The sequence below is a fragment of the Oncorhynchus mykiss genome, chromosome 28 (assembly GCF_013265735.2).
Source record: "Oncorhynchus mykiss isolate Arlee chromosome 28, USDA_OmykA_1.1, whole genome shotgun sequence".
Classification (NCBI taxonomy): Eukaryota; Metazoa; Chordata; class Actinopteri; order Salmoniformes; family Salmonidae; genus Oncorhynchus; species Oncorhynchus mykiss.
This window is the reverse complement of record NC_048592.1, coordinates 37,546,590-37,561,445: the sequence shown is the minus strand read 5'-3', so window position 1 is coordinate 37,561,445 and position 14,856 is coordinate 37,546,590. Positions and strand designations below refer to the sequence as shown.

At 43.2% G+C, this 14,856-nt stretch overlaps 1 protein-coding gene across 1 annotated transcript; it reads left to right on the top strand.

The window, feature by feature from the left end:
* Positions 1-235: 235 nt before the first annotated feature.
* Positions 236-14,634, top strand: inhbab (inhibin subunit beta Ab). Its single transcript, XM_021590092.2, has 2 exons — positions 236-1,478; positions 12,804-14,634. The coding sequence occupies exons 1-2, from the start codon at positions 989-991 to the stop codon at positions 13,631-13,633; spliced, it is 1,320 nt and encodes a 439-aa protein (XP_021445767.2). The 5' UTR covers positions 236-988; the 3' UTR covers positions 13,634-14,634.
* Positions 14,635-14,856: the final 222 nt, after the last annotated feature.

Here is a 14,856-nt window from a genome sequence, read left to right as displayed (position 1 = left end):
GTAAAGCTTACTGTATCCCTGTGTGTGTGTGTGCGTGCATGCGTGCGTGTGTGTGTGTGTTGGTGTGTGGTAAGAATTAATCAGGGTGACACAGTGAATCTTCCTCCTCCTCTATGGTGAGGAAAGTAGTGAAATATACAGTAGTAATGGAGGTGGGGGTAAATAGGGAGGGAATAAAAAAGAGAGTTGAGAGTGAGAAAGAAAGAAAGAGAGAGAGAGAGAGAGAGAGAGAGAGAGAAAGAGAGAGAGAGCACTCTAACCCTGCCCACTTTTACAAAGCCATTCAACTCCGACATAGTGAGGCTTCTCCAGTGCTGTGTACATCAGCAGGAAAGGACACCATCACTACTGCAGCTCAACACACTGTCCTATATCCCAGGCACTTTGTTCAAGGACTAAAGTAGCGTGGACACGCTCTACCGAACACGAGACTGGAGAGAGTGGACAAGAGACTTCACTAACTGGACAAAAAGAAGAGGAATGGTTTTACAAATCTGAGAGGAGACAAAGCTGAGAGGAGACACCTGCTTTCCTGGACTTGATAGGATAAGTGGTTTACAAGGACTGCAGCAAAGACCTGGTTTATGAGGACCAAAGTAAAGAGCCTGGTCTCAAAACCTCCATCTCCACTTTCCAACATCCAACTTTTTGAAGCTATAGTACCACTCTCAAAAAAGAAGCTATAGTACCACTCTCAAAGAAGAAGCTATAGTACCACTCTCAAAGAAGAAGCTATAGTACCACTCTCAAAAAAGAAGCTATAGTACCACTCTCAAAGAAGAAGCTGTAGAACCACTCTCAAAGAAGGATTGTACTTTTCTCAAACTTGTTCTTTCAGGGAAACAGAGGTAAGGTGAAGAGAGCTCTCCGGTGTGCTGCTTCTCGTTCAGTCACCCCTTGCCGCAGTCCTCTCATCACCCTCTCCAGGGAGTGTGTGTGTGTGAGTGTGTGTGTGTGTCTGTGAGTTGTCTGCGCTTTGTAGCACAGGATGCCCTCGTTAGCCGCGTTGGCTCGGGTGCTGGCGTTGCTTCTCCCTGGGCTGCAGACAGGATGTGGCTCCGCTACGGTAGCGGGATCACTTGCGACGGTGGATGGAGCTACACGGGGACAGGAGCAGGTGGAGGAGATCCAGGTGACCCCCTGTCCTTCCTGTGTGCTGGCCCAGATGAGGAGTGACTACCTGGGCTCGGACCCGGGTTCTGTCCCGGCCCCTCCTGGATCTGAATCGGCGTCGGCTCCGACGGACATGGTAGAAGCGGTGAAGCAGCACATCCTCGACATGCTCCATCTCAGCGCGAGGCCCAACGTCACCCACCCGGTGCCGCGCGCCGCCCTGCTCAACGCCATCAAGAAACTACACGTGGGCCGCGTGGGCAAAGACGGCAGCGTGGAGATCCAGGAGGAGGGGCCGGGGGGCGGCGTGGGGGCGGCGCCGCCACCCGAGCCGCCCTCCGAGATCATCACCTTTGCCGAGCCAGGTGTGTATAGCGTTTCATTTAAAGTGTATTCCTAGGTACTAAGAAATGACTTTGGTAAAATGTTAATTATACTATATAATAACATGAATTACTTTCTGGATATGTTTTGGTTGATTTATTAAACCAACACCGCTCGGTAGTGGTAAGGTACAAGGTAGTTATTACTCCTGTTGAATGGTTTGAAAAATAACCAGAAACGATCCACTGTTTTCTCTTCATTATAAATACCAGCAGTAAACAAAGGTTCCCAAGGGTTTCTTCAGCTGTCCCCATAGGCTAGAAACATTACTGCAATTTATATGTTGCCCATAAGAGAACCATTTTTTTGTTCCAGGTAGAACCCTTTTGGGGTTTCATGTAGAACCCTCTGTGGAAAGGGTTCTACATGGAATCCAAGAGGGTTCTAATTAGAAGGAAAATTGTTCTGCCTGAATCCAAAAAATGGTTATTCAAAAGGTTCTCCTATGAGAACAGCCGAAGATCCCTTTTAGGTTCTAAATAGCAGCTTTTTGTCTAGGCGTGTAGTGTAAAATAACGTGCTGCCTGAAACCCACGCTACCTGTCACCCACGCTGCCTGAAACCCACGCTACCTGAAACCCACGCTACCTGAAACCCACGCTACCTGAAACCCACGCTGCCTGAAACCCACGCTACCTGAAACCCACACTGCCTGAAACCCATGCTGCCTAACATCCACACTACCTGAAACCCACGCTGCCTGAAACCCACGCTACCTGTAACCCACGCTACCTGAAACCCACGCTACCTAACACCCACGCTGCCAGAAACCCACGCTGCCTAACATCCACACTACCTGAAACCCACACTGCCTGAAACCCACGCTACCTAAAACCCACGCTGCCTAAAACCCACGCTGCCTGAAACCCACGCGGCCTGAAACCCACGCTGCCTAAAACCCACCCTACCTGAAACCCACGCGGCCTAAAACCCACACTACCTGAAACCCACACTACCTGAAACCCACAATACCTGAAACCCACACTACCTGAAACCCACACTACCTGCGTGTGTGAAATGTGTAGTCTGCCTAGGTCTGGAAACGTTTTAAAGTTGACAAGTGTCTGTGGTGCTTATGGCTTTCTCTTGAGGATTCCTTCGAACTTGTGGTCAACAAGGCTTAGATGAAACTTATCGACATCCCTTTTCAGTTTCTTAGTTTGGGGGTTATGTGCATCCTCAGCTAGCACGAGTTCCCCACGGTTCAGAGAATGTCGACTGCAGCTTTGACTAGATGATTTCAGTGAGACATTACAAACGCAGCTGCTGGAGGGGCACATTCAATATATGTTTAGGAGGTCGTCATTGAAAATAAATCATTTGTTATTAGCTGGTTTGCCGGGTTAAATAAAGGTTAAATGAAAGGTTGGTATGAGATTAAGAAAAAGGAATTGTAAATTATGTGACATGCCAATTGTGTGTGTGGACTATATGGACTGTAGACTAAATTAAAATGGACTGTAGACTAAATTAAAATGGACTATAGACTAAATTAAAATGGACTATAGACTAAATTAAAATGGACTATAGACTAAATTAAAATGGACTATAGAATACATTAATATGTCTATAGACTAAATGAATATGGACTATAGAATACATTAATATGGACTATAGAATACATTAATATGTCTATAGACTAAATTAAAATGGACTATAGACCAAATGAATATGGACTATAGACTAAATTAAAATGGACTATAGAATACATTAATATGTCTATAGACTAAATTAAAATGGACTATAGACTAAATTAAAATGGACTATAGACTAAATTAAAATGGACTATAGAATACATTAATATGTCTATAGACTAAATGAATATGGACTGTAGACTAAATTAAAATGGACTATAGACTAAATTAATATGGACTATAGACTAAATGAATATGGACTATAGACTAAATGAATATGGACTATAGACTAAATTAAAATGGACTATAGAATACATTAATATGTCTATAGACTAAATGAATATGGACTATAGACTAAATTAAAATGGACTATAGACTAAATTAAAATGGACTATAGAATACATTAATATGTCTATAGACTAAATTAAAATGGACTATAGAATACATTAATATGTCTATAGACTAAATTAAAATGGACTATAGAATACATTAATATGTCTATAGACTAAATTAAAATGGACTATAGAATACATTAATATGTCTATAGACTAAATTAAAATGGACTATAGACTAAATTAAAATGGACTATAGACCAAATGAATATGGACTATAGACTAAATGAATATGGACTATAGAATACATTAATATGTCTATAGACTAAATTAAAATGGACTATAGAATACATTAATATGTCTATAGACTAAATTAAAATGGACTATAGACTAAATTAAAATGGACTATAGACCAAATGAATATGGACTATAGACTAAATGAATATGGACTATAGACTAAATGAATATGGACTATAGACTAAATGAATATGGACTATAGACTAAATTAAAATGGACTATAGACTAAATTAAAATGGACTATAGACCAAATGAATATGGACTATAGACTAAATGAATATGGACTATAGACTAAATGAATATGGACTATAGACTAAATTAAAATGGACTATAGACTAAATTAAAATGGACTATAGACCAAATGAATATGGACTATAGACTAAATGAATATGGACTATAGACTAAATTAAAATGGACTATAGACCAAATGAATATGGACTATAGACTAAATGAATATGGACTATAGACTAAATTAAAATGGACTATAGAATACATTAATATGTCTATAGACTAAATGAATATGGACTGTAGACTAAATTAAAATGGACTATAGACTAAATTAAAATGGACTATAGACCAAATGAATATGGACTATAGACCAAATGAATATGGACTATAGAATACATTAATATGTCTATAGACTAAATGAATATGGACTGTAGACTAAATTAAAATGGACTATAGACTAAATTAAAATGGACTGTAGACTAAATTAAAATGGACTATAGACTAAATTAAAATGGACTATAGACTAAATTAAAATGGACTATAGACCAAATGAATATGGACTATAGAATACATTAATATGTCTATAGACTAAATGAATATGGACTGTAGACTAAATTAATATGGACTATAGACTAAATTAATATGTCTATAGACTAAATGAAAATGGGGGAAACCCTAGCCTGGTTGCTGTCTCTGTTCAGCTACATGACAGGAGAAAAGTAAAGGAGCGAACGTTAAACACACAGAAACCCCATACTACTGTATATTTATAGTGAGGTTGACGTTCTAGAGTAGAGAGGAACACACAGAAACCCCATACTACTGTATATTTATAGTGAGGTTGACGTTCTAGAATGAACGCACCAAATGGGTTTAGGAAGTAGGAAGTTAGAGAGGGAGATGGGCACACGTAAGAGAGGTACTGTATGATGACAGTAGAGAGGAACACACAGAGAGGTATGTTGACAGGTCTGGGGTTCGTATGTGTGGGGAATGTACGCTCAGGAGTTGTCAGCTCTACACTCTTAGAAAAAAAGGGCTCTAAAAAGGGTTCTTTGGCTGTCCCCATAGAACCCTTTTTGGTTCCATGTAGGGTTCTATCTAGAACTAAAATCATTCTACCTGGAACCAAAAAGGGTTTCTGCAAAGGGATGTCTTATGGGGACAACCAAAAGAAACATAGAAATGCTGTGTTGTGGATATTAAGAACACGGCGCAGAAGGAACTTTTCAGAGCTTAAATGTTATCATCAGTCGGGGAGAGAGAGGCAGAGAGAGAGAGAGAGCCAGAGAGAGAGAGAGAGAGAGAGAGAGAGAGAGAGAGAGAGACAGAGAGAGAGAGAGAGAGAGAGAGACAGAGAGAGAGAGAGAGAGACAGAGATGGAGACAGAGAGAGAGAGAGAGAGAGTGAGAGCCAGAGAGAGAGAGAGAGAGAGAGAGCCAGAGAGAGAGAGAGAGAGAGAGAGACAGAGAGAGAGAGAGAGAGAGAGAGACAGAGAGAGAGAGAGAGAGAGAGAGAGAGACAGAGATGGAGACAGAGAGAGAGAGAGTGAGAGCCAGAGAGAGAGAGAGAGAGAGAGAGAGCCAGAGAGAGAGAGAGACAGAGAGAGAGAGCCAGAGACAGAGAGAGCGAGAGAGAGAGAGAGAGAGAGAGAGCCAGAGAGAGAGAGAGACAGAGAGAGAGAGCCAGAGACAGAGAGAGCGAGAGAGAGAGAGAGAGAGAGAGAGAGAGAGAGAGACAGAGATGGAGACAGAGAGAGAGAGAGTGAGAGCCAGAGAGAGAGAGAGACAGAGAGACAGAGACAGAGACAGAGAGAGCGAGAGAGAGAGACAGAAACAGAGAGAGCGAGAGAGACAGAGATGGAGACAGAGAGACAGAGAGAGAGATGGAGACAGAGACAGAGACAGAGACAAAGACAGAGAGACAGAGACGGAGATGGAGACAGAGAGACAGAGAGAGAGAGAGAGAGCTAGAGACAGAGACAGAGACAGAGAGACAGAGAGAGAGAGAGAGAGAGAGAGAGAGAGAGAGAGAGAGAGAGAGAGAGAGAGAGAGAGACAGTATCCCCCGACAAGTAGCAGAGAAGTAGCAGAGACACGTGTTCCCCAGCTGTGTCTCTCTCTCTCTCAAGCACTTTGTGTCAACGCAGAAAACTGCACTGTACAACTATACCCTAATGTCTCTGTGTTCAGAGGAACTGAAAGTAGACCAAGTTTTGGGATTTCAGGCCTCGGTTTTCATCCTTTTACAAGAGCGGGTCATCAAAAGGCACCATCCAGAAGGTTGGTGAGTAAAACCCGTACATTTAGATAACCATTTTCTGTGTGATGGTCCGCCCTCGAAAAATTATGTTGCATAAAAATTACATAACTGTTTTTAAATAATAATCATCAAATCAAATCAAATCTAATGTATTCATAAAGCCCTTCGTACATCATCTGATATCTCAAAGTGCTGTACAGAAACCCAGCCTAAAACCCCCAAACAGCAAGCAATGCAGGTGTAGAAGCACAACAATAATTATTATTATCACTGCATCAGGGATAGCTTTATACAGACGCTTCGACTTTGCAGCCTTCTTGCTTCAGATACACTGCATGACCAAATGTATGTGGACACCTGCTCGTCGAACATCTCATTCCAAAATCATGGGCATTAATATGGAGTTGCCCCCCCCCCCCCCCCCCCACCCCGCCCCCACCCCCCCTCTTTGCTGCTATAACAGCCTCCATTCTTCTGGGAAGGCTTTCCACTAGATGTTGGAACATTGCTGCGAGGACTTACTTCCATTCAGCCACAAGAGCATGAGTGAGGTCATGCACTGGTGTTGGGCGATTAGGACTGGCTCGCAGTCGGCGTTCCAATTCATTCACAACGGTGTTTGATGGGGTTGAGGTCAGGGCTCTGTGCATGCCAGTCAAGTTCTTCCACACCGATCTCGACAAACCATTCATGTATGGACCTCGCTCTGTGTACGGGGGCATTGTCATTCTGAAACAGGAAAGGGCCTTCACCAAACATATGCTACAAAGTTTGAAGCACAGAATTGTCTAAAATGTAATTGTATGCTGTAGCGTTAAGATTTCCCTTAAGGGAAAAGGGTCTAGCTAAAAACCATGACAAACAGCCTCAGACCATTATTCCTTCTCCACCAATCTTTACAATTGGCACCATGCATTGGGGCAGGTAGCGTTCTCCTGGCATGCATCAAGCCCAGATTCATCCGTCAGACTGCCAGAATGTGAAGTGTGATTCATCTCTCCTTAGAAGGCATTTCCACTGCTCCACAGTCCAATGACGGCGAGCTTTACACCACTCCAGCCGACTCTTGGCATTGGACATGGTGATCTAAGGCTTGTGTGCGGCTGCTCGGCCACGGATACCCATTTCATGAAGCTCCCGATGAACAGTTCTTGGGCTGAGACAGCTTGGAACTCTGTAGTTTGTTGCAACTGAGGACAGACGATATTTCAGTGCTACGCCCATCAATACTGGCCGGTCCCGTTCTGTGAGCTTGTGTGGCCTACCACTTCGCGGCTGAGACGTTCTTGCTCCACTTCACGATAACAACACTTCCAGTTGACCGGGGCAGCTCTAGCGTGGCAGAAATTTTACAAACTGTCTTGTTTGAAAGGTGGCATCCTGTAACGGTGCCACGTTGAACGTCACTGAGCTGTGTCTTCGATTTAATACACCTGTCAGCAACGGACGGGTGTGGTTGATATAGCCAAATCCACTAATTTCAAGGGGTGTCCACATACTTTTGTATATTTATATAGTGCACATCAACCACGTACATATCTAGTGTTGGAAAGAATTGTCATATTCAGGTGCAAAGTGGGTGAATCAAAGATGATATCAGACGAAGATGCAAAAAAACAGCAACAGGAAAGGTTTGATATAATGCATCGGAACAAAAACGTGTATCCGTGTACCACAGCACGCAGTCATGCGCTGCACGCCAACCCAACGAAGGGGGGGGGGGGGTTGCTCCGATTCTGGAGTCTTTCTTGATTGCGGGTCGGCCAATGTATACTGCAGAGCGGTGCAATAAGCGCATTCCTCCCTGGCTTGTTTGCTTACATAAATGTGCATAATGGCTTGGTACTATAAATAACCACCCTTTTGAATGAACCTTCGATTAAAGAAGGGCCAATAATGAGTTGGCGGAATTAGGGAGAAGGGGGGGGGGTGTTAACGATTGTGTGGGGTGGGGGGGGGGGCATGGAGGCGAATCGGAGGGCTCCTGGCCGTGTATAATCATTTCATTCATCCAAATATGAGCCCCAATAATTACTTTTAGGCAGTGTGGAAGCTATATGTGGAGATTTGGATGGAGAGGTCTTTGAAAGAGCCTGAGCAAAGTGAGAGTAGGATATGGAAAGGGAGAGATATGGGAGGATGGGGGGAAGGTGGGAAAAGAAAAAAGAGAGAGGGAAAGAACAAAGAGGACTAGAGAGGGAAAGAACAGAGAGGACTAGAGAGGGAAAGAACAGAGGACTAGAGAGGGAAAGAACAGAGAGGACTAGAGAGGGAAAGAACAGAGGACTAGAGAGGGAAAGAACAGAGAGGACTAGAGAGGGAAATAACAGAGAGGACTAGAGAGGGAAAGACCAGAGAGGACTAGAGAGGGTAAGAACAGAGAGGACTAGAGGGGGAAAGAACAGAGAGGACTAGAGAGGGAAAGAACAGCGAAGACTAGAGAGGGAAAGAACAGAGAGGACTAGAGAGGGAAAGAACAGAGAAGACTAGAAAGGGAAATAACAGAGAGGACTAGATAGGGAAAGAACAGAGAGTACTAGAGCGGGAAAGAACAGAGAGGACTAGAGAGGGAAAGAACAGAGAGGACTAGAGAGGGAAAGACCAGAGAGGACTAGAGAGGGAAAGAACAGAGAGGACTAGAGAGGGAAAGAACAGAGAGGACTAGAGAGGGAAAGACCAGAGAGGACTAGAGAGGGAAAGAACAGAGAGGACTAGAGAGGGAAAGAACAGAGAGGACTAGAGAGGGAAAGACCAGAGAGGACTAGAGAGGGAAAGAATAGAGAGGACTAGAGAGGGAAAGAACAGAGAGACAGAGGACTAGAGAGGGAAAGAACAGAGAGAACTAGAGAGGGAAAGACCAGAGAGGACTAGAGAGGGAAATAACAGAGAGACAGAGGACTAGAGAGGGAATGAACAGAGAAACAGAGGACTAGAGAGGGAAAGAACAGAGGACTAGAGAGGGAAAGAACAGAGAGGACTAGAGAGGGAAAGAACAGAGAGACAGAGAGGAAAAGAACATAGAGGACTAGAGAGGGAAAGAACAGAGAGGATAAGAGAGGGAAAGAACAGAGAGGACTAGATAGGGAAAGAACAGAGAGGACTAGAGAGGGAAAGACCAGAGAGGACTAAAGAGGGAAAGAACAGAGAGACAGGACTAGAGAGGGAAAGAACAGAGAGACAGAGGACTAGAGAGGGAAAGAACAGAGAGACAGAGAGGGAAAGAACAGAGAGGACTAGAGAGGGAAAGAACAGAGAGCTAGAGAGGGAAAGAACAGAGAGGACTAGAGAGGGAAAGATCAGAGAGGACTAGAGAGGGAAAGAACAGAGAGCTAGAGAGGGAAAGAACAGAGAGGACTAGAGAGGGAAAGAACAGAGAGCTAGAGATGGAAAGAACAGAGAGGACTAGAGAGGGAAAGAAAAGAGAGGACTAGAGAGGGAAAGAACAGAGAGGACTAGAGAGGGAAAGAACAGAGAGGACTAGAGAGGGAAAGACCAGAGAGGACTAGAGAGGGAAAGAACAGAGGACAAGAGAGGGAAGAACAGAGAGGACTAGAGAGGGAAAGAACAGAGAGGACTAGAGCAGGAAAGAACAGAGAGGACTAGAGAGGGAAAGAACAGAGAGGACTAGAGAGGGAAAGAACAGAGAGACAGAGGACTAGAGAGGGAAAGAACAGAGAGGACTAGAGAGGGAAAGAACAGAGAGGACTAGAGAGGGAAAGAACAGAGAGGACTAGAGAGGGAAAGAACAGAGAGGACTAGAGAGGGAAAGAACAGAGAGACAGAGGACTAGAGAGGGAAAGAACAGAGAGACAGAGGACTAGAGAGGGAAAGAACAGAGAGACAGAGGACTAAATAGGGAAAGAACAGAGAGGACTAGAGAGGGAAAGAACAGAGAGGACTAGAGAGGGAAAGAACAGAGAGGACTAGAGAGGGAAAGAACAGAGAGGACTAGAGAGGGAAAGAACAGAGGACTAGAGAGGGAAAGAACAGAGAGGACTAGAGAGGGAAAGAACAGAGAGGACTAGAGAGGGAAAGAACAGAGAGGACTAGAGAGGGTAAGAACAGAGGACTAGAGAGGGAAAGAACAGAGAGGACTAGAGAGGGAAAGAACAGAGGACTAGAGAGGGAAAGAACAGAGAGGACTAGAGCGGGAAAGAACAGAGAGGACTAGAGAGGGAAAGAACAGAGAGGACTAGAGAGGGAAAGAACAGAGAGACAGAGGACTAGAGAGGGAAAGAACAGAGAGGACTAGAGAGGGAAAGAACAGAGAGGACTAGAGAGGGAAAGAACAGAGAGCTAGAGAGGGAAAGAACAGAGAGACAGAGGACTAGAGAGGGAAAGAACAGAGAGGACTAGAGAGGGAAAGAACAGAGAGGACTAGAGAGGGAAAGAACAGAGAGGACTAGAGAGGGAAAGAACAGAGAGACAGAGGACTAGAGAGGGAAAGAACAGAGAGACAGAGGACTAGAGAGGGAAAGAACAGAGAGGACTAGAGAGGGAAAGAACAGAGAGGACTAGAGAGGGAAAGAACAGAGAGGACTAGAGAGGGAAAGAACAGAGAGCTAGAGAGGGAAAGATCCTTATTTTCTTCTTTTTATTTTAGATCTAGCCTAATATATTTTTGAAGCGCTTTTCATTCAAACTATTTTTGGTTCCCCGCTTTGTTTATTAATTTGTTCATTAGGAGGAGAAAAAGAGATAGAGGAGGAGAAGAGATAGAGAGGGTAGCGTGTGAACGAATTGTATGAATGTAATTTAATGTTGGTGGGCTTATCTGTACATGCATATGCATATGCGATATGAGTTGCTCCCATTTCAATATATTTATGGTTTATGATGCCTAATTAACAGCTAAAGCCCCCAAAAGTACTAAATAATTCCGACCAAACTTGACAGACTGTTTGATGGTTGACTGTCTTTGTTTAGTTACACTAGGTGTTACACTACACTCCTGTTTGTTTGTGATTAAATTCAATGAGATTCCCAGGACATGTTTCTCCAAAACCGACAAAAACGACAGAGAACCAGCTATGCACGAACACTGCCAGACAGACGCACACTTTGGTAATAGATAGTGAGAAAGTTGTAAAAAAAAAAAAAAAACGTCACCTAAGCACACACGTTGCCACTCACCAGTGACTTGATAAACTGATTGTGGCCTGGCTGTTCAATGTGTCTGCTACAGTAACTACTACTTGCTAGCTTTATTGAGTTGGAACTTAGCTAGCGAGCTAGTGATTTTGGGCACTGATAAACAGCCTGTAGCTTGTGTTTATTTACGATAGTTGGACGGCTGATGAGGAAGTTGTAGACGTGTTATTGGTCTCAGAAATCAGTCCTGAGAGCGCAGCCAGATTTTCCCGACTTTCCAGACTTGACTAGACTGCATGCATATTTTTTAGCATGATAAATACTACACCAAACACCTTAGTTAAGTGTAAAATTACGAGACTAAGACCACTGCAAAAAACGTCAAAATGATAGTAATTACAGACTTCTTAATTTATCCTAAATTAATTCAGACTATTTTAAGGAAGTGACTATTTTTGAGGAGGTGGCTATGTTGTTGCTACGGTGACTCAGGGGGGACAAACAACAGTCTCTGCCAGGGTACGATATGTGCAAATAACACACCCACATCCAACCACACCCCCAAGACAACTCTCGTTTGACTTCAGTCATGGCCGCTAGCGTTTCTTAATTAGCTTAATGAGCAATGAGGCTGTGTTGGAGATGTGTGCTGTTGCGTGATGGGTTGCACAACGTTGACCATTGGCCAGAGAGACTTCATGGTAGCTCTCTATATTACATTTTTTTTGGAAACATTTATTATAACCAATATAAATATTTTAATTTTTATATTTTATTAGGTGCAACTGTGTACAATATCAGACAATAAATGTCTGGTATCCATGAGGCTGTCCTAATATGAACATCATACACTAGTCCAATCACTGCATCTCCAGGACTCAAATCTACACAAGTATTTATAAAGACGTATTAATGAAAGTCACTAGGAGGTTATTATAAAGTGTAACCTGACTCACAACAATCCGCCCGTTGCTTTCCTAACTAAACAGATGCCAGAGTGACTGGGAAAGATAAATCCGAGCCAAACCTAGTCAGACACGACAGACCTCGAACAAATGCATTCTTGTACAAACAGAGTATGGGTTTGGAATAGAATGGACTGTCCATGGTCAAAAGCATGTACAATATCTCCCCTTCAGTCTAGAGCTCTATTTGATACTTAGAGTAAGCCTTTGAATATATTTAAGGAGGCTATGAGGCTTTTGCCTCTAGGGGTGCTCTTAAGCCAAAAGAAGTCCCCTAAATGGACAGACACACAGATTCGTCCAGAAATTCCATTTTTGGACAAAGAGGGGCACACCTCCAGTCAGTTACATTCCTGTACAGCCTCTTTTAAACATACTAGGTGTTATTTTAGAAGAGCAAAGAAAAACCTGCGTTGTCTAACCAAAAATGATTATGCACATTTGAAGCATTGCTCTCATTGTGATGACTAAACAACCTTTTCCCTTTTCTCCTGTAGGCGACACTACATCCGCTGTGACCTTTGACATTTCCAAGGAGGGCAGTGAGCTCTCAGTGGTGGAGCAGGCCAACGTGTGGCTCTTCCTCAAGCTGGCCAAGGGGCAAGGGCGAGGCAAGGGCAAGGTGAACATACAGCTTCTGCAGCGCCGCCGGCAGAAGACCAAAGCGCCAGGCTTTGCCTTCAACGAGACCCAGGGCGAGGAGGAGTTGGTGTCTGAGAAGATGGTGGACACGAGGCGCAGCGGCTGGCACACGCTCCCCGTGTCGCACAGCATCCAGTCCCTCCTGGACACCGGTGGCAGCGTCATCGATCTGCGAGTCTCCTGCCCGCAGTGCACCGAGGCGGGCGCCACACCCATCTTGGTCCAGACCTTGGGCGAGCAACCGGGACGAGAGAGGGACCAATCCCACCGGCCTTTCCTCATGGTCGTATTGCGGCCCGGCACGGAGGAACACACTCGCCGACGCGTCAAACGCGGCCTGGAGTGCGACGGAAAGATGCACATCTGTTGCAAGCGGCAGTTCTATGTCAACTTCAAGGACATCGGCTGGAACGACTGGATCATCGCGCCGCCGGGCTACCACGCCAACTACTGCGAGGGCGACTGCCCCAGCCACGTGGCCAGCATCACGGGCTCCTCGCTGTCCTTCCACTCCACTGTCATCAACCACTACCGAATGCGAGGCTACGCGCCCTTCCAGAACACCCAGTCGTGCTGCGTGCCCACGCGGCTACGCGCCATGTCTATGCTCTACTACAACGAGGAGCAGAAGATCATCAAGAAGGATATCCAGAACATGATTGTGGACGGGTGTGGCTGCTCATGAGAGACAGTGAAAGAGAGCAGATATATATATATATAGACTCACCAATAACAAGAAGACACCCGTTGGGATGATGGGCCGTTTATCCCTTCAAACAAAAACAATACCTTTTTTGGGGAGTCATGTAAAAAATGTGTTGACTGACTGATCTGTCCGTTTTGTCTGATTATCCGATGGGAAATTTTGAAGTCTCTTTTTTCAGATTTGGAAATTTTGAAGTCTCTTTTTTCAGATTTAAAAAAAAAGAGACTACAGAATATATTTTTGTTGAATGGAGAGCAAGAGTGGGATTCCTGCTTCTCTGCACTGCAATGAACATGGTACCATTTTCCCTGAAAGAAAAAACCATACAACTGATCAAGTATTACCGTGTTTTTCTTTTTAATGTTTCTTTACACATTATGGGTGTTTTGATTTATTTTTTCATTTGTATACAAGGAGGAAGACTTTTTTTTGCAAATTGTTTTGTTGTTGTTTTTGTTCAAATGCGCGTCTGTGTTTCAGTTGTTTGTTACTGTTGAGAGATACTTGAAAGAAATAGGTTTGACCAGCTACTGGAGCCAAACACTTTTATAATTAATAACACGTTTTTTTTATTTTTATTATTATTAATATTTCTGAACTATTTTGTCTTTTTACATAAAAAAAAATAAAAATTATGTTGAAATTTGCACTATACCAACATTCATGCCAGCTTGATCACATTGACGGTAAAACACCAAACAGATGAGAAGACTACAGCTACAGACTTCTCAAGCAAAAACATATGAAGAGTTTTTTTTCCGACACTGTAAAAAAAAAAAAGTTGTATAAATTATCTTTTATATTTGAAAGAACTTCTGAAAGAAATTGGGTTGAGTCTATCCTAATCATGGCATGGAGTTGTTCAATGACAGACATGTATTTGTTTGAAATCTATCACTTGATGGTTTATTTCAGTGACAAATAATCATGTAGTTTAGCTAAAAGTAGTATTGCTAGGTTTAACACAGTCAAATGTAACAAATAACTACTTTATATATATATATATATATATATATATATATATATATATATATATATATATATATATATATATATATAAAGAACTGTACAAATGTTACGTATGACATCAATACTTAAATATATGAAACAATACAAATCAGTAGAGTAATATGAGATGTGAAACATTTACATTTGACCTTTTAGTAATTTAGCAGATACTCTTATCCAGAGTGACTTACACC